The sequence below is a fragment of the Bubalus kerabau genome, chromosome 1 (assembly GCF_029407905.1).
Source record: "Bubalus kerabau isolate K-KA32 ecotype Philippines breed swamp buffalo chromosome 1, PCC_UOA_SB_1v2, whole genome shotgun sequence".
NCBI lineage: Eukaryota > Metazoa > Chordata > Mammalia > Artiodactyla > Bovidae > Bubalus > Bubalus kerabau.
In genome coordinates, this window is record NC_073624.1 from 185,422,109 (window position 1) to 185,441,454 (window position 19,346).

Below are 19,346 nucleotides of genomic sequence, written 5' to 3' on the forward strand. Positions count from 1 at the left end.
CGTTGCTTCCCAGGTAATGAGCACAAACCTAAAATACCTTTGATTAGCTTACAGGAGGCATCCAGGCCAGGCCCATCTGTGAATGACTGCAGGAAGGAAGAAATTAACATGTCCCCTCCCCTCTGGAGGCTGACGGGAACCAGGAAATTGGTTTGACTTCACACCCTCCCCTTTTAGTATAAAAGAAGCCTGGATTCAACTCAGGCAAGACAGTCCTTTGGGGCACAAGTCTACTATCTTCTCGGTTTGCTGGCTCTCCGAATAAAGTCGCTATTCTTTGCCCCAACAACTCATCTCCCAGTTTATCGGCCTGTCGTGCAGCGAGCAGTGTGCGAGCTTAGACTCAGTAAGAAGGACCAAATGTGTCAGTAATCGTAAAATATTTAGAATGGTGCCTAGTATAATATGTCATCTGAGCTCATGAGTCATTATTATCAGTGATGGTAAACCCACGAGGGAACCAGTGGTTAGCACTGCAGCCTGACTTTGTGCCAAAACTCCTGGGTCTGAAGTTGGCAGAACCTACCTGCACCCTGGGATGATGCCCCAAGATGCAGCGTTGGTCTTCACCCATCTCACCTACACCCTTCCTCCTTGGAGCCTGGGGCAGAAGCTCATGCTTCCCAAAGCTGCTGCCCTCCTGGTCCCCTCCTCATAAGCCCCACCTGGCCCTGCCAAGAACAGCTTCCACTGCCAGAACTTGCCAAGGGACATACTTAACCCAAAATAACTTTATTGTTGTCTCTGCTTCTGATATGAAAGTATCCTCAGAACCTTAGCCCAGTTCCCCGTGGGGATGATGAACATGGCTGCACATCAGTGACTGGCCTGGGGCCCCAAGGGCTCTTCTGCTGGAAAGGACGAGCCCTAGGCCCACCCCAACCACCCATTCCCATGTCCTCCCGACCCCCTGGGGGCCAGCCCCCCCTGCAGTGCAGAAGTTTCAGCCTGAGATTGACCAGATACAGTGAAACCCAGGGCCCTCCTGGACCCTGGCTGTAGAAGTGGAGGGGGCACACAGCTGCGGCTGCCAGCTGTCTCCAGGAAACAGTGTTGGGGTCCCTCGGGTAGAGGCTGGGCTCGCTTGAGGTCAGAGGATAGCACTTCACTCTTCCTGAGTTTTGGGGTTCCACCTGGTTGGCCATTGCTGCAGGGGATCGAACCCTCCCGCCTTCCAAATTTCCCACCTCTGGAGAGGAGGACCACATGGGGACCCTGGGGCCCATCGAGTCCAGGGCTTGTCACTAGGGTCTCCCGGGGCGGGGGTGGGTCATAGCAAACAGAGTGACATCAGTTTCCCCAAAACCCCATGGAAGGAAGCAGGGGTGGGGCAGTGCCCAGGTGGTGAGTCTGAAAATCAGGCTGCAGGGGGTGCCTGGGGCCAGGTGGGAGGTGTGGGAACCCCCGGATTATAGCAGCTGCAACTGCACCTTCAGCCGCAAGGCTCGGCCCCCTGGCCGCCCCTCTGGCTGGGTGCCCCAGGGCTCGCCCACACTCACAACCTCCAGCTGGTAGGTGCCAGGCCCTGGCTTCCGGCGCCCCAGCTGCAGGGAGCTGAGACCATGAAGATGATGCATGCGGAAGAAGCCTCTTTCGTTGCCGCGGGCAATGACGTAGCGGACGCGGCCCCCCAGGCTCTCCAGCGCTGGCCTCAGCTCTAAGATATGCTGGGCCTGGCCCAGACAGGAGAGGTTCAGTCCCAAGGTCAGCGGAGCCTCTGTGTCAAGGCTGGCCAGGGTCTCCTGGGGAGAAAGACCAGGTGGATGATGGCAGGGGCTTGGAGAAATCAGAATGCAGGGGTATGGGGGAGGCAAGGGGCCGAGAGGAGACTTTCAGCCAATCTCTAAAGTGGAGCAAAAAATGACCACTCAATGCCCTTGACTTCTGTCTAGCCCTCCACCCACAAGGTCAATGGTCAGCTTGGGCTGTAGACAGAGGGTGAAGGTGGAGGTTGGTTCCCAGGTGGAAAGCAAAGAGCGGGAGGCAGGCTGACTTCAGACCCCTTGTTTCGACCGAGGGACCTTACTTGGATCCCTACCAGTCTGGATGGAAGAAATAGAGGATTCCCCGTCAGATACCCAGACCAAAGAATTGATGCTTTCCAACTGTGGTGCTGGAAAAGACTCTTGAGAGTCCCTTGAACTGCAAGGAGATCAAACCAGTCAATCCTAAGGGAAATCAACCCATGAATACTCATTGGAAGAACTGATGCTGAAGCTGAAGCTCCAATACTTTGGCCACCTGATGTGAAGAGCCAACTCATTGGAGAAGACTCTGATGTTTTGGAACATCTGATGTTCCCAACTCATTGGAAAAGACTCTGTCTGGGGTGGCTAGAGTTATGACCATGGGCACTGCAGCAAGAGCCAGCCCCAGACACACAGTGACAGAGACACAGAGGAGCCAGACAGAAGTGCTGCCCAGCATCACTCCAGTTCCGGAGGCCCGCTGCACTTCCTGCATCTGGGCTCTCTGAGAGCCCCGCTGTGTGCAGATGACAAAACCCTCTTTATCTAAGCTCCTCTGAAAGCTTCCTGGCCCTGGCAGCCAGACAGGACCCCTGAATAAGCCAGCAAACCTCAATGGCAGGCTGACCCTGGCTGGGTGATGTGTCCAATCCCACAGGAGGTTATCTGTGTTTTCGTCTCCTTTGCTCTGGGCAGAGCTGTTTGTTCTGCCTAATTTACATGCTGATGGGGGTGTTTTGCTGTTGCCTGAAAGTGAAAGCTATTCCTGTACATGACCCCCCTTCCCCCGCCTTTCAGTTCCAGAGATTTAGCCCTTCACCAGGAGTGCTGCTAGACATGCACTCTTAGTGACACCTGCTGGCAGTCCATGGGTATTGCAGGCAAAACCACAAGACCCAGCCTGCTTCTGCCTACATCTGCTTGGGTCCATGCTAGAAGCCCTGATAACCACTCCAGTCACTCTTAGTTCCAAGGGCTGGTGAAACAGTGGCAAAACCGACACACTGGGCCTTATCCCTGTGAATCTTACAAAAATAATGGCAACAAATGCCTTGTTGCCTGTCACCTCCTGGCTGGGACAGCCCTCTCTCAGAGTCCCTCTGGGTTTAAGCACCAATAACCCTCAAAACAGCCAGCTTAACCCCTTCTTCCCTCCCCCTCGTTCAGACCCTCTGCTTCTGCACCTCTTTCCAGTACCCATGATGCTCCTGGAACTATGCCCAGGCCTCCTGGGCATATACCCACATGGTTTTTCCCAGAAAGGGGAAAACAACAACTAGAAAGAAAAGCAAAGGAAGTGCTTGGAGCAGCACATGTATCCAGCAGGTGCTCAACAAATGCTTAGCTTTCAGATGCCTTAGAGGGGATGGTGGCAAGACTGGCCAGAAGTGGCCTCAGAGACTGTTCAGCTGAAGGACAAGCAAGCTGAATCTGTGACAAAAACATCCTCCTTACAAAGGGCCCTGGTGGGGTCAGGGCCATGGCTGGAGTGGCCCCAGGGGACAGAGAGGCTAAACTGCAGAACTGCTCTGCTGTTCTTGAGAGTGTAGTGGGGAGTGGGGAGAGACCCTTGCAATTTCCAGAGACAAGAAGGGTTCAGGAGGCCTGGGCATAGTTCCAGGAGCATCATGGGTACTGGAAAGAGGTGCAGAGGCAGAGGGTCTGAACGAGGGGAAGGGAAGAAGGGGTTAAGCTGGCTATTATGAGGGTTATTGGTGCTTAAACCCAGAGGGACTCTGAGAGAGGGCTGTCCCTGCCAGGAGGTGACAGGTGATAAGTCCCAGGGCATAGGCAGGTTTGGGGGCTCAAGACATTTCTCCTGCATCCAAGTGCCATGGAAAGGATCCCTGGGAGGCATTACACCCAGGGTCTGTGTGGGAAGGGTCTGACTTGTCAGTGGGAGCAAGTTGGGGTGTTTGGGGGGCCTGTGTCCCCCAGAGAGCTCCCAAGGGGAATCCTTGGGCTGAGAAAGTACAGGAAGATGCAGGCAGGCACCATGACACGGGGGACAGCTGTGACCTGGAGTCTGTGCTCATCTCTGCCCATCCCCTGGCTGCTCCCCATGCCCAGTGCACCCCCCGTGGCACCTGGTGGTCCCTACGAGCGCTGCGCCGTGGCCGGTCACGAGAAGGCTGGCCGTTGATCTTGCATTCGTAGCAGGCTTCAGGTGACAGTGGCTCCCCCTCATCTGGGGCATCCTGGGATCCGGGGCTGAAGCCCAGGCCAGAGACACAGTGCCTTGGCCAGGACAGAGGGCAGGTGAGTCAGGCTGGTGGGACATCCCCAGCCACCCCACCCCCCACACTCCATTTGGAGCCACACTGCCCATGGGGACGAGGATGAGTGTGCCAGTGCGTCTTTGCATGCACCTACATGTGTGTGTGCATTCCCTGACTTATGTGGGTGTGAGTGTGAACCTGCGTGCACGCAGAGGTGTGAATATACACCCGAGTGTACCCGTGTGTGTGTGTGTGAGCCTGCATGCACCCTGTCAACATGAGCTTGCACACATGTGCACACTGGGATACAGGAATGCACAAGGGTACCGAGGCATGTTGGCATAGGTGTGAGCCCTGTGCACACTCGAGTATATTAGCACTGAGCACATGAAGGTGTACAGGACAATGACACACTACAGTGGGGTGTGAGCTTGTGTATGCACATCCACAGGTGTTGTTGGGCCTCTGCACCATTTCTCAGCGTACATGTATATACCTGCCTGCATGTGGGGCCTCAAGTGTGTGTGCACTCCCGGGGTATGGGGGGCTCTGGGTTCACTCCATTCAAGCCCCTCACCCTTGCCCAGCCCGGAAGTAGCCTCGAGGGCAGCCACACAGGAAGCCACCGGGGGTGTTGGCACAGCTGTAGCTGCAGGGGCCACTCCGAGCCGCACACTCGTCCACGTCCTGGCAGCCCCTAAGGGCCTGGTCAAAGTCAAAGCCCGAGGGGCAGACACAGCGGAAGCCACCCAGCGTGTTGTGGCAGGAGGCACTGCCGCAGGCCGAGGGTGACAGGACACACTCGTTCTCATCTGTGGATGGGGAGGGGGAGAGACGGTGGGAGGTGGGGGGCGGGGGGCCACCTTCATATCTCCTGAGCCCTCCACCTGCATTGCTCCCGTCCCCATGAAGCAACTCCAGCTCCTTCTTCAAGCCCAAGACCAATGTCGAAACCTCCATAGGGGGGCTTCCCTGGTGGGTCAGTGGTAAAGAATTTGCCTGCCAATGCAGGGGATACAGGTTCGATCTCTGATCCAGGAAGATCCCATATATGGCTGAGCAACTAAACCCGTGTGCCACAACTACTGAGCCTATGTGCTCTAGAGCCCCAGAACTGCAACTACTGAGCCCATGTGCTGCAACTACTGAAGCCTGCAGGCCTTAGAGCCCATGCTCTGCAGCAAGAGAAGCCACTGCAACAAGAACCCACTCATTGCAACTAGAGAAAAGCCTGCACAGCAATGAAGACCCATCATAGCCATAAATAAATTAATAAAGCTATTAAAAAAAAAAAGCCTCCATCAAGCTCCCTGTGAGTCCTCAGACTAGGTCTGTAGGCCCCTATACTTCACCTCCCCACCCCAGATCCCGTGATTCTCCTTTGAAGCATTTCTCAAAACTTCCAAGGAATCCTAGGGACTTCCTGGTGGACTGGTGGCTAAGACTCTATGCTTCCACTACAGGGGCATGGGTTTGATCTCTGGTTGGGGAACTAAGATCCCAAATGCTGGGCAGTGTGGCTGGAAAAAGAGAAAGAGAAAAAAAAAAAACAAAAACACCCAAAACCAAAAAACTTCCCAGGAATTCCTAAATAGTGGCATGTTCTTAGAACAGATTTCCCCCCTTGGCACTACTGTGGTTTGAGGCCATTTCATTCTCTGTGTTGGGTGGCTGTCCACCCACTAAAAGCCAGGAGCACCCAGCGCCCAGTTGTGATAATCAAAAGTATCTCCAAGACACTTCGAAATGGCACCTGGTTGAGAACCACTGACATAATTGATCCCTGTCTCCCCCTCGAGACTGGACAACAAGTGGGCAGCAATGGAGTCTGATCTCAGCTCACTTCTGCATCCATAGGGCCTGAATAAGGCAGGTCCAGGGCATACCATTGCCAAAGGAATGAATGAGTAAGTATGCAGAGCAGGAGACAGGCTGAGAAACGGGGATTGGCCAATGAGGCGATGACCTGTGGGCTCCCAGGGGACAACAAACACGTGAGACAGGGCAAAAGATGGAGAACTCAGCTGAGGACCCACCAGGAGGGGCAGGAGGAGGAGCCAGAGAGAAGGCAGTGCTGGAGGTAGTGGCAGGACAGAGAAAGCTGTCACAGTGAGTGGAGAGTCCGGGAGGGGCAGACAGTGATACCCAGAGCAGAGGAGGTGGAAGGCAAAGGCCAAGGAAAGGTGATGGAGAGGTCACAGGAGAGTGATCCCCACGTGGGTAGAATGTAAAGGCTAGACTGCAGGGGAGAAGGAAGAGGAGAGCTGAGGATGATGCTGTTATTGGGAGCAGCAAAGAACAGTGTGCAGTGAGGAAGGCTGGAGGGAAGGCAGAAGACTAGTCCCTCAAACTCAGGGCGTCTGCAACAGGTACGACAAAAGATGTAGCATACACACACCCATTTCCATTGCCACATCCATGGCAGACATTACTAATCAATCCCAGCACACTTTCTCAGTGATCATAGGCACATCTCAGACTCTCCGCTGAGCTCTCCAGACTATCACTCCCTGAGAAATGACTACCACTCTGCCACCCTGGCTCTGCAGACCCCTGACTCCCTAGCCTCTCCAGCAGCAGGGAACTCAACTAACTTCTAAACCAGCCCATCAGACCTTTAGGTAGTCTTGCTTATCACAGCATCCTGCCCTGGGAGTGGTTCCCAGTCACCAAGTTTGGACAGATTCTAGTTGGGGGTCAGCTTCCTCCCAGGCCCCCCACTCACCTACACATTGGCTCCACTGGGAATGTGGGGTGAAGCCCTGGGGGCAGCTGCAGCGATAGCCCCCCAGCTCGTTCTGACAGCCATGCTTGCAGCGATGAGGCCCATTGCATTCATCCACGTCTGTGAGATTGAGAAAGAGGACAAGAGTCTGGCCAGGCAGCCCCCAGGGCCACCCCCGAGGGCCTAGACCTCATCCAAGCCCAGTTCTACCTTTGCAGCCATGACCGGAGCTGTCCAGGGTGAAGCCTTGATAGCACTCACAGCTGAAGCTGCCTGGGGCATTGTGGCAGCGCCCACGGGTACCACATGGGCCAGGCTGGGCCAAGCACTCGTCATTGTCTGCAGAGGACAGAGAATAGGGTGGTAGGGGCAACACCTGATCAACTGTTCCAGACATACCTTAACCTCTCTGAGGCCTCAGTTTCCCCCACTGTGAAAGGAGATCCAGAACAGTGCCCACTTCACAGAAACGTCACTAACATTTGAGATCATACACAAATAGGACTTCGTTTGACTCTCTACCACCTCAACGCTGTGTGACTTAGGGCAACTGACTTACCCTCTCCGTGCCTCAGCTTTACCAGCTGTAGTGTAGAGATGATAATATCTACCTCATTGTGTTTATAAGAATTAAATTAATCTAATCACATTAAGCACTGGGACAGTGCTCAACATAAAATTAACAAAGATCCTTTTCCTTCTCTGGGAAAATGACCTGGGGTAACCACTGCACCCTGTCCTCATGGAAACCTGAAAATTGTGGCATATCAGCCAGAGTCATGGACTGAATGTGTGTGGGTCCCCACCCACCCCACCACCACCACCAAATCCCCATGTTGAAACCCTAACCCCCAGAGTGATGGTATTAGAAGGCAAGACCTTTGGGTGGTGATTAGGGTTAGATAAGGTCATGAGGGTGGGGCCCTCATGATGGGATTGGTGCCCTTGTAAGAGACATCAGAGAGATTACTCCTGTTCTCTCTCCACAACGTGAGGAGGCCAGGAAGAGCCTCACCACAACCAGATCTTAATCTCAGATTTCCAGCCTCCAGAGCCGGCAATAAATGTCTGTTTTTTAAGCCACCCAGTCTATGATACTTTCTCATGGCAGCCTGAGCCAAGACAACCTAGTTACCAGGCAACATTGGCATGGTGGTCATGACCCACAGTGGTAAATTGCACTGGGACTAGGATCATGCAGAATGAACCACACATTTCTTAGGGGAATCCTAATTTGGGCTTCCTTGAGTTCGGAGATTCTTTTATCATTTAAAAATTTTTTTTAATTAAAAAAAATGTTTTTTTGGCCACACCATGTGGCATGTGGAATCTTAAATTCCTCAATCAGGGATTGAACCCACACCTCCTGTGGTGGAAGCACAGAGTCTGAACCACTGGATTGCCAGGAAAGTCCTTACTTTTTAATTTTTTAAAATTTACCTTATTCAAATGAAGTTAATTTACAATGTTGTGTTAGCTTCTTGTATACAGCAAAGTGATTCAGTTTCACATTCTTTTCCATTATGGCTTATTATAGGATATTGAATACCCTACACTATACAATAGGACCTTGATGTTTATCTATTCTCTGTACTAAATTTGCATTTGCTAATCCCAAACTCCCCATCAATCTCTCCCCCACCCCATCCTCCTTGGGTACCACAAATCTGTTCTCTATGTTTGAGAGCCTGTTTCTATTTTGTAGATAGGTTCACTTGTGCCACATTTTAGATTCTGCATGTTAAGTGATGTGATATGGTATATGCTTTTCTCTGTCTGACTTCACTTAGCATGACAGTCTCTAGGTCCATTCATGTTGCTGCAAATGGCATTATTTCATTCTTTTTTATGGCTGTGTCATATTCCATTATATATATATACACACACACACACACACACACATATATATACACATACATGTAGCACATCTTCTTCATTGAGTATGAAGATTCTCGACACCAGGCAAATATCTGTGGGAACCTAGAAGCTGTCTTGGGTACAGGAGGAATTGGGTATTCTAAGCCTTTGTGTGCACACGTGTACAGCTGCACACACACAGATGCCACGTTAAGTGTGCTCACCTCAGGAAGGAGGGAAAGTGACTGAACAACAACAACAGAAAAAGGGGAAAGCCTGTCATTTCGTGGCTGGAAATGCTCACTCCTTTACCAGATATGCACATGGCTCACCTCCTTCAAACCTTTGCTCAAATTTCCACTTTCAATGAGGCTTGTCATTAATTCTGTTTTAAAATTGTAGGCCTCCTAGTGATTCCTCTTCTGGGTGTGTTTATCCAAAGAAAATGAAAACACTAACTCGAAAAGACATCCACAGCCCCATGATCATTGCAGCATTATTCAGAATAGCCAAGAGCTGAAACAACCTAAGTGTCCAAGACAGACGAAAAAAGAAAAATGTGTTACATATGTACAATGGAATATTATTCAGCTGTAAAAAAGGAGATCCTGCTGTTCATGATAACATGGTTGGTTGGACCTTGTGAGTATTTTGCTAAGATGAAATCAGTTGGACAGAGAAAGACAAATGCCATATGATCCCACTTATATATGGAATCTAAAAACAAAATAAGAAAGCCAAGCTCACAGATACCGAGAATAAACTCGTGGTTGTTAGAGAAGGGTTTTGGGGGAGGGGGGTGAGTGAAAGGTGTTAAGGGGGTCATAGGTACAAATTTCCAGTTAAAAATAAATAAATCATGGGATGTAATGTACAGCATGGTGACTGTGGTTAGTAATACTACAATGAATGAAATAATGCTGTTTGCAGCAACACAGATGGACCTAGAGATTGTCATACTAAGTGAAGTAAGTCAGACTGAGAAACACAAATATCATATGATATCACTTACATACGGAATCTAAAAAGATGACATATATGAACTTATTTATAAAACAGAGACAGACTCACAGACACGGTAAAAAAATTTATGGTTGCTGAAGGGGAAAAGGCAAGGGGGAGGGATGAATTAGTAGGAGTTTGGGATTAATATACACACCCTGCTGCTGCTGCTAAGTCGCTTCAGTTGTGTCTGACTTTGTGCGACCCCAAAGACGGCAGCCCACCAGGCTCCCCCGTCCCTGGGATTCTCCAGGCAAGAACACTGGAGTGGGTTGCCGTTTCTTCCTCCAATGCATGAAAGTGAAAAGTGAAAGTGAAGTTGCTCAGTCGTGTCCGACTCTTAGTGACCCCATGGACTGCAGCCCACCAGGCTCCTCCATCCATGGAATTCTCCAGGCAAGAGTACTGGAGTGGGGTGCCATTGCCTTCTCCGAATATACACACCCTACTATAAAGAAAATAGATAACCAACAAGGACCTACTAAATATTCACAAAGAACTCTACTAAATATTCTGTAATAACCTATATGGGAAAAGAATATGAAAAAGAATAGATATGTGTATACGTACACATGTGGTGTACATGTGTACATGTGTGCACTACATGTGTGGCAGGTGGCTCAGTGTAAGGAAGCCACCTGCCAATGCAGGAGATGCAGGTTCAACCCCTGGGTTGGGACAGAAACAGCAGAAGGAAATGGCAACCTACCCTAGTACTCTTGCCTGGAAAATTCCATGGACAGAGGAGCTTGGTGGGCTATAATCCATGGGGTCACAAACGAGTCGGGCACAACTTAGGGACTTAACTGCCCTATGTATAACTGAATCATGTCCTACACCCTTGGGGTCTAGAACAGGATGAAGCAAACTGCTTCTGTAAAGGACCAGGTAGGAAATATTATTTACCCTGTTGCAACTACTAGGTTCTGCTGTTGTAGCAAAAGCAGCCACAGACATGTAAATGAATGGGCATGGCTGTGTGCCAATAAAACTTTATTGACAAAAGCTAGCAGGGGGCTGGGCTTGACCTGGGGGCTGGAGTCTGCTGATTTCTGGTCTAGAGCACTGCCTAGTACACAGGTGTTCAGTATCTGTTAGTTGAGTTCATGGGAGCCCAAACAAAGCCACCTGTGACTGGGCTCAGCCCTTGGGGGAGATCTGGTTCTCCCAGGTCACAAGACACTAAGAAGTGATGGGTGTGGACTGTATAAGCCCCTTGGCTTTTAGGAGCAGCCTGGAGAAGCCCTAAGGGATAGACTCAGCACACCAGAGGTGAGGGTAGGTGTCCTGGGCCAAGGTCAGAGAGACTCCTGAGGGTGGCCTCCTAGGTTCCTAGGGCGAGGAAGAAGACTGAGGTCCAAGACACCACTAGGATGTAAACAGCGACAGAACAAGCACTTTGGTCACCCCTGTGTCCCTGACATCTGGCCCACACTGTGCCTTTGCTTCTTATCTGGTGAAAGCTGGGGTCATGCTGCCAGGGAGGGCTGAGGGGACTCACCAAAGCAGACCTGGTGGCGCTGGGTGAAGCCGGGGGGACAGCGGCAGGTGAAGGCACCAATGGTGTTGACGCAGAAGAACTGGCAGTTGTGCTGCCTGGAGGAGCACTCATCCAGGTCTGTGACACAGAAGGTCCCGGAGGGCTCAGGGTAGGGCCTGCCGGGGCTGGGGGCTTCCCAGGGGAGACGCCCTGGAGACGGAAGCTCACCCCATGCAGCGGGAGGGGGAGCCCCTGGGGAGGACAGGGACAGAGCCCCATGGGCCGTGGGTGTGGGAAGAGGGATGTCACCTCGGCAGATCCTGCCGTTCTCCTCCAGCAGGTAGCCACGGGGGCAGGCACACAGGAAGCTGCCCTCAGTGTTTTTGCAGAGGAAGGGACATGGCGTGGGGGCCTGGCTGCACTCATCCACATCTAGACGGGACACAGCACTCAGGAGGGTCAGACAGACATTCCTGGGGACTCAGGGGCGGGGTTCTCCACCCAGGCCCAGTTGAGGCCTCTTTCCCAGACCCTAGACAACCAGAATCTGTGGGCTTAACCAAGGAACCAGCATTTTTTTCTGCAAAAAGCCAGAGAGTAAATATTTTTGGCTTTGTGGTCTTAATTCCAACTACTCAACTCTGCCTTTGTAGCAGCAAAAACAGCCACAGTGTGAGAAGACAAACAGGCATGGCCGTGTGACAATAAAACTTTATTAACAAAACAAGCAGAGGGCCAGATTCAGCCTTTGGGCAGGAGTTTGCTGACCCTGATTTAGATGAACCCCTGCTATACAATTGCAGGGGTTGTATGTAATTGAATTGTATGTAATTGAATATGTAATGTAATTGAAAATCTTAGGATGCACCAAATAACAGGAGAAAAGCGGCCCAAATAGAGTGGGGTGGAGGAAAGAAACGAAGCTGCTTTGCTTTCTGGACTTGGTTTTTTCATGGAAGTGTGTGCCAGGTGCTGTAAGGAGAGGCTCAGAGAAAGGGGCGGGGGGCTCACCTAGGCAGGCTGTGGCAGTGGTGTCAGGCGCGTACCCAGCCTGGCAGTGGCAACGGAAGGAGCCGAGGCTATTGATGCATTCACCGTGAGGGCACAGGTGAGGGAGCACACGGCACTCATCCACATCTGAGGACAAGCAGGGCTTGGCTGGGGCTACCCACCTTGGTCACTGGGACACGCCACCTCCCTCAGGTCCACCAGCACTCCCCTAGGAGGTAAGGCCAGCCCTTGCTTCCCCGCCCTGCACCCCAGAGCTGGAGACCCAGTCCCTGTGATCCCCACACTCAGGCTTATGAAGCTCCTCCTACTGGATGCTGAGAACCCTCAGGGTGGGAGACACACAGCCTCACCAGCAACACCTCATCAGGACCCCCCAGACACATACATGGAAGCTGAGACGGACATGCCAGTCACCTGCTTAGATGCTCCTACAGAATCACAAGGGCACACACTCGTGGGTTCCTCTGGGTCAGACACGCACACTCGCTCACACATGTGCCCATCCTCACAGATGCTTATCGGAATCCTGAAACCAGCTCCTTCTCATCCACTTTCTGGTGTGAACTCCCCACCCAGCCCCACTCTCACCAGCACACGCACACACACATGCTAACATGCTCGCACACATAACACACACCAGCTCACATGCTCAACTAGCTTGCACTCATAGGAGATGCACACCAGCTCACACACTCTCACACACTAAGGAGCCCCCACACACCCAGAACAAAGGACACACACACACATACACACACACTTTGGTTCACACACCTGCTCACCCATCCACCCAAGTTCACGCACACACACCCACAGAGCGACGAACGGGCTGTGGTTCACACTGGTCCACCCACCCGCCGGCACAGAGATGCATACACACTGGTTCACACACACTAACACTGGCTGCGGCACAGGCACACGACAGAGAACAGTACCCACCTCGGCCGTCGGCAGTGTAGCCCGAGCCGTGGGGGCACAACTTCCGGTGGGCAGACGTGCCGGGTAGCGGACAGTGCTCGCAGCCGGGGCCCCAGCCGCGACCGCCCCCGCAGCAGCACTCGGCCCTGGTGACCGCCTCGCCCCTGCTGGACTGAGCCTGGCACGTGGCCTGCAGCACCTCAGAGAAGCAGGGCCCTTGCCGGATGTCTGGGGAGAACAGGTGGAGATGACGGGCAGGAGGAACAAGCCATCCATCCAGGTTCCCCTTCCCCAAGGGCATTGGCGGTGCTGAGAATCTACGCATAGGTTCCAGCATCTCCAACACAACTGCGCATGTCCACTGCGTGGCGGCTTCTAAACTGTGGTCGCCCAGCACTGTGGTTTTTTTTCCCCCGCTTCGGGTGCATTACGCAGCATGGAAGATCTTAGTTCCCCAACCAGGGATCAAACCCTAGCTCCTTGCAGTGGAAGCGTGGAGTCTTAACCAGGGGACCACCAGGGAAGTCTGCCCGCCCCCTTCTCGCCCTGGCCTAGCGCTGTGAAACGCCCTCTGGCGGCTGGGGCTGGATTGTGGCAGAAACTAGAGACCCCAAATCCGAGGGGTAGCCCCCTGGGCTGCAGATGTGGGCGGCTTCCTGAGGTCAAACGGCAGCATCCCTCTGGCCGCAGGGAGAACGGATGGTCAAGGGGTAGCGTGGAGGCAAAAGGTTGCGGCCTCCAGGATAGACAGTGGGGCCAGAGCAGAGAGGTGATGTCCACGGAGGTGGGGAGAAGGTCATCAGATTACTTGGGGAGGCTGGCTTGGGGGTCTGGGTGGGAAGCAGGGCATCACTGAGATGGGGTTCAGGGAGCAGGTACTGAACTTGTTCTGGGGTGAGCTGCATCTGGGGGGCGTGGAGGCTGGGGTGGTACGGGAGGCAACTGGATACACCCCCTTGGCCTGAAGCTGAGGGGTGGAGACTGTGCTCTAGGAGCAGAGAGTATGGAGAGAGAAGGCGACAAGGACACTGGGGAGCAGGACAGATAAGTCGCCTGGACACCTGGTACCACTGGGTCGCCCTCCAGGTTTAGCCCCATGAAGTGGTGAACTTGGGGAGGGCCTCTTCCTGGGTATAATGATAGGGCAGTGGGGACATGCCCTCATCTTTCGGGGGGGTGACTGATGGGACGAAGGGAAGCTGGGGGAGTGCGATGAACACATGTGTCTGGACTGGCTGGGTAACCCCCTCAGTGCCCACAACCCTGTCCCCACCTCAGGAAACTCCCGGGTGGTGGTGCCATACTGGGACTTTGTCACGCTCACCCTGGCACTCGGTGAGGCTGGGGCTGGGCTGGTAGCCCTCATCACAGTCACAGTGGAAGCTGCCCACAGTGTTGATGCAGCGGCCGTTGGCACAGGGGCTGGGCTGGGCACGGCATTCATCATCATCTGAGGCGGGAGGCATAAGGCAGGCTGGCAGGGAGGCAGGGAGGCCAGAGTCCCCAGAGCTGGCCTCCACCTCCAGGGTCCATGTCTGCCTGCCCGATGCCCTCTGGCTTTGAACTCTCTTGTCTGTGATGGGATGGGTTGGGGAAGCCCTCTGTACCTGTGCAGCCCTCCCCGGAGCCTGGCTGGGGCCTCATGCCTGGGGGGCAGATGCAGGCGAAAGTGCCAATAAGGTTCTTGCACAGCATGCCCCGGGCGTGGCAGTCTTGCTCACCGTCTGCACACTCGTCCACATCTGTGGGTGACCATGGATCGAAGATGCTCATGGCTCAGCTCCAGGCTGTGAAAATCTGGACTCTCCCACCCTCCAGTGGCCTCCCAGAGAGGTCCCCAAAGCACTGCCCACTGTCCGTTCCTCCCCTACCTGTCCCAGACTTCCTGGGAAGTCAAGTGGGAGGGGATGGTCAGGACTGCCCCAAACACCTGCATCCCCTGCCCACATCAGGGTCTCTGAATCTGTATGACCTTCACCATGGTCCCTGGAACATTGACCCTGAAACAGCCCTTGAGGGACCAAGTCCCAGGCCAGGGTTTCTACCCTCTACACTATGGACATTTGGGACTCGAAAATTCTTTGTGGTGGGAGGCTCTTCTGTCCAGTGTAGGATACTGAACAGCAACCTTGGCCACCCGATGCCTGTAGCAACCCCCACCTCTATTCAACTGTGACAATAAAAAGTATCTCCAGACATTTCCACATGTCCCCGGGGGGAAGGGAACAGTCACTGTCCCCACTGTGCCAGCCCATTCAGGGCATGTCCAGTCACCACCAGAGAGGCCTCCGGAGCCACAGTCCTGTTCTGTTAGACTGAGGAGATGCTCCCCTTTCATAAAAATACAGAACCACCCCTCACAAAAGAGCACCCATTGCACCTCACTTGTCTCAGCTGTCCTGTCACTTTATCACTTAGTACTCATTCCCACGCTTGGAGGCACAGCTCTTATTTCTTCATTTTCTCTGGGGACCGAGGTATGGCGAGCCCCAGCACCCTGTCCATCCGCCGCCTGCCTGTGCGGGTCCTACCTCGGCACATGGCCCCATCCTCTCGTAACGCATAGCCGACTGGACAGGTGCACATGTAGGAGCCCTCGGTGTTGTGGCAGCGGAAGGCACAGAGCAGGGGGTTCAGGGAGCACTCATCAATGTCTGGAAAGGCCAGTGGAGGTGCCGGGTGGGTGGGGTCTGCCTGCAGGACCTCCTCTCCCTTTCTCAGGTCAGCCCCCCTCAGCCTCCGTTTCACAGCCCCAGGTCTGGGCAGGCCAAGCCTTACCCTCGCAGGTCATCATGGGACCAGGTTCGAAGCCATCTGCACAGGCACATTCGAAGCCTCCTATGACATTGGTGCAGGTGCCTCCCCCACAGGGGTGCCCGATGGAGCACTCATCTGTGTCTGCGGTGGGGAGGTAAGGGGGTGGTCAGGGCCTTCAGGGAGCTCCCACCCTTGACATGATCCTGTCTGCCTCCTGCTGAGTGTCTACAGACTGGACAGGGCTAGATTTGCCGCATCAGGGCTGGACTCAGGGCAGAGGCATGCGGTAAGTGAATACATGAATGAGGGACTTCCTGGTGGCCCGGTGGCTAAGACTCTGCGCTCCCACTGCAGGGGACCCGGGTACCATGCCTGGTCAGGGAACTAGATCCCACATGCCGCAACTGAGTTCACATGCAACAAAGAGTTCACACACCATAACTAAGATCCTGCGTGCCGCAACTAAGACCTGATGCAGCCAATTAAATAAATATTAAAAACAAAGAAATAGTAAAAGCTTTAAAAATAGGTGAATGTAAGCTAGTGAATGACTGAGCAAGAGAGTACATAAATGAATGAATGAATAAGTGTGAGAACGCGTGAATAAGTGAATAGGTGAAAGAGTAAATAAATGAATAACTCTGCAAATGCATGAATGAATGAGTGAATGAGTGAGTAAACATTGGTGAGATGGACAGGTGGATCGGCAGAGTGATAGCGGCTGAGAGGAGGGATGCTCCCTTGGGTGGCATGTGCCCTCCCCAGCTCCTTCCTTTCCTGGGAAGCAAGCTGGGGTGGGCTAGTCCCTCACCCACGCAGCTGACACCCGTGAAGTCCAGGCTGTAACCAAAGGGACACTCGCAGCGGAATGAGCCATCGGTGTTGACGCAAAGGCCATTAGTGCAGATGCCAGGGGTCTCCGCACACTCGTTTACATCTGCAAGCAGCAGGGGTTGCAGGCCTCTGTCACGCCCTGGCCACAATCAGGGTCTCTTCCTTCCCTTCAAGGAGGTGGGGAGCGGGAGGGCGGTGTCCAGGGCCACCCACGGGTCAAGGAGGGAACCTGAGACTGGGGAACCAGGGCAGAGCTCAGACCGGACTGGGAAGGAATGCAGGAGGCTGCTGTGGCCTCGGGGGCTCTCAGCACATGGGTGAGAAGCTCACCTTCCCTGGAGTCATCTGGGCCTGGGACTGCCCCGTGGCCAAAGGGACACAGCTCCTGAAAGGCGACTGGACACCAAGAGGGGAAGGGAGGTGAGGGTCTGTGGCCAGGCACAGTACCCAGCATCCCCTGTGTGCGGGGAAGGCTGGAGGAAGAATTGAAGGAGAGCAGACAGGGGAGGGGCAGGGGGCAGGCAGGAAGGACCAGGGAGACTGGGCAGGGGGGCCCTCACCACTGCCTTCCTGGGGACACAGCTCGCAGGGGTCATTCCAGCCCTCGCCGGGCCTCTGGCTACAGCAGCACCGGGCCTTGGTGGTGTTGAAAGCTTTGGGTACTGAGCACTTTCCGGCCTCGAAATGGGTGAAGCAGAAACTCTGCCGTGTGTCTGTGGGGGTGATTCCCCAGGGAAACTGCTAGAAGGGCCAGCCGCCCCCAGTTCTTGTGAATGGGGTGGGGTGGTCCTGACCCTACCAGCAGCCAATCATAACAGTTCAGGATCACTCCGTGGTGATTGGTTCAGGGACGAACATGTGACCCACCCTGGGCCAATGAGGGCCGGTCCTGGGGCTTTTGCTGAGAATCGGAGAATCCTTTCCAGCAACACCCCACATTCACAGAATCTGAGAATCTTTTCCAGCAACACCCCACATTCACAGCTGTGGGAGTCATCCCAAGTTCGCAGAGTGGTCAAACCTAGCCACGTAATTCTTGGATCAGAATCCCCTTCTTGGAGAGGCAAAGCAACTCATTCCAAAGAACCAGAGAACCCCAGACTTCAGACCCCAAATTCTCATTACTGACGCCCATTCCCTAGCCTGAGCCTTCACTGACGTGATTCGGCTTTACAGACTGAGGAGTTTGGCTCACCACTGGTTCCCAGAATGACAAATACTGGTCGAGTTGCCCTAACCTGGGAGAGAAGAGACCAGCTCAACCCAGGTGAAGCTAGCCCACACTAGACAAGCCTCCTGGAGACCCACACAAGAAACTGCAAGCCCCCTTTATGGGTGATGTAGCTTTTCCCCCACCCCACCTCCCACCTCTTCCCTCAGCCTGAGTGCTCCCTGGCTCCAAACTCACCAAAGCAACGGTGCCCATTGTCAGATAGGACAAAGTCAGGCGGGCAGAGGCAATCGAAGCTTCCGGCGCTGTTGGTACAGGTGCCAAAAAGGCACAGGTTGGGCTCTTCGGAGCACTCGTCGATGTCTGGAGGGGCAGGGACATGAAGTGAGGGGGGATGCATCAGGCCCTCCACTGGTGGGGCAGCTTGAGCTGCTGGGAGGGGCAGATGGAGTGGGGGCCCATCCCGGGAGGATCCAGGGACTGTTGCGGGGTGGGGTCCCCAGGGCTCAGGATGAGCCAGAGCTCCAGGTAGGCAGTGTGTGTGTGTGTCTCTCCTAGAAGGTGTCTCCAAGGTAGAGGTCATGGTCAGGAAAAGTTCATCATTAGAGACTAAATTTGTACAGAGCTAACCAAGACTGGTCCCCTGAAGAAGGGAATGGTAACCTACTGCAGTATTCTTGCCTGGGAAATCCCATGGACAGGGGAGCTACAGTTCATGGGTTTGCAAAGAGTCAGACATGCCTGAGTGACTAAACCACCACCAACCAAGACTGGGTAACATTAGCCTACGGTGGATGGAGTTAGTTCACATTATACTAGACTAGTCCATCTGCTAAGGCCAGACTGGCCCAGGTTATCCCAGGTTGCACAAGCCTAATCCAAGTGAATGAATGGTGGTCAGGCCAGACTGCTCCAGATTAGCATGGAATATACAAGTTACCCAGGTGTGGAAAAATACCGGAGCTCAGGTCGAACCAGTCCTCGACCACCACCCATCGAGTGATGAATTCCACGTTTGGGCCAGTGAGACCCACACCCATGCCCATTTCATGGGATTCATGAGGAAGCCTGAGGCCCCAGAGAAAGAGACCTGAGCCGAGAGAGCATCTTAATAACAAAAAAAAGTGTATGGAGCTGCATTGAGCACTGTGCTAAGGGCATCTTGTGTGTGTGTGTGATTCGGTTTTATTTTTTAATTTTTGGCTGCATCACAGGCATGTGGGATCCTAGCTCCCTGACCAGGGTTCGAACCCACATCCCTTGAGTTGGAAGCAAGGACTCTATACCACTGGACTACCAAGTTCAGTTCAGTTCAGTTCAGTCGCTCAGTCGTGTCTGACTCTTTAAGGTAGTCCCCTAAGTGCATCTTTTCACTCACCACCAGTCCAGCTGGCATTCCCATTTCACA

At 53.5% G+C, this 19,346-nt stretch overlaps 3 protein-coding genes across 3 annotated transcripts in view; 1 reads left to right on the forward strand and 2 right to left on the reverse strand.

Annotated features, from left to right (window-relative positions):
• TIMM44 (translocase of inner mitochondrial membrane 44) overlaps positions 1 to 19,346 on the reverse strand; it is a 369,417-nt gene that overhangs the window by 98,535 nt on the left and 251,536 nt on the right. The window lies entirely within an intron of this gene.
• Positions 1 to 19,346, forward strand: part of RPS28 (ribosomal protein S28) — a 239,358-nt gene that overhangs the window by 44,339 nt on the left and 175,673 nt on the right. The window lies entirely within an intron of this gene.
• The window catches only part of FBN3 (fibrillin 3), a 69,337-nt gene continuing 51,400 nt past the window's right edge, over positions 1,410 to 19,346 (reverse strand). The window contains exons 49-65 of the mRNA XM_055542222.1: positions 18,176 to 18,301; positions 17,328 to 17,480; positions 17,098 to 17,163; positions 16,745 to 16,870; positions 15,955 to 16,074; positions 15,708 to 15,830; positions 14,784 to 14,918; positions 14,501 to 14,626; positions 13,198 to 13,404; positions 12,262 to 12,387; positions 11,560 to 11,682; positions 11,272 to 11,388; positions 7,122 to 7,250; positions 6,912 to 7,031; positions 4,764 to 4,998; positions 4,055 to 4,205; positions 1,410 to 1,742 (exon numbers count right to left, since the gene is read on the reverse strand). Of these exons, the coding sequence (XP_055398197.1) occupies positions 1,410 to 1,742; positions 4,055 to 4,205; positions 4,764 to 4,998; positions 6,912 to 7,031; positions 7,122 to 7,250; positions 11,272 to 11,388; positions 11,560 to 11,682; positions 12,262 to 12,387; positions 13,198 to 13,404; positions 14,501 to 14,626; positions 14,784 to 14,918; positions 15,708 to 15,830; positions 15,955 to 16,074; positions 16,745 to 16,870; positions 17,098 to 17,163; positions 17,328 to 17,480; positions 18,176 to 18,301 (2,516 nt within the window). The remainder of the gene's footprint in view (positions 1,743 to 4,054; positions 4,206 to 4,763; positions 4,999 to 6,911; positions 7,032 to 7,121; positions 7,251 to 11,271; positions 11,389 to 11,559; positions 11,683 to 12,261; positions 12,388 to 13,197; positions 13,405 to 14,500; positions 14,627 to 14,783; positions 14,919 to 15,707; positions 15,831 to 15,954; positions 16,075 to 16,744; positions 16,871 to 17,097; positions 17,164 to 17,327; positions 17,481 to 18,175; positions 18,302 to 19,346) is intronic.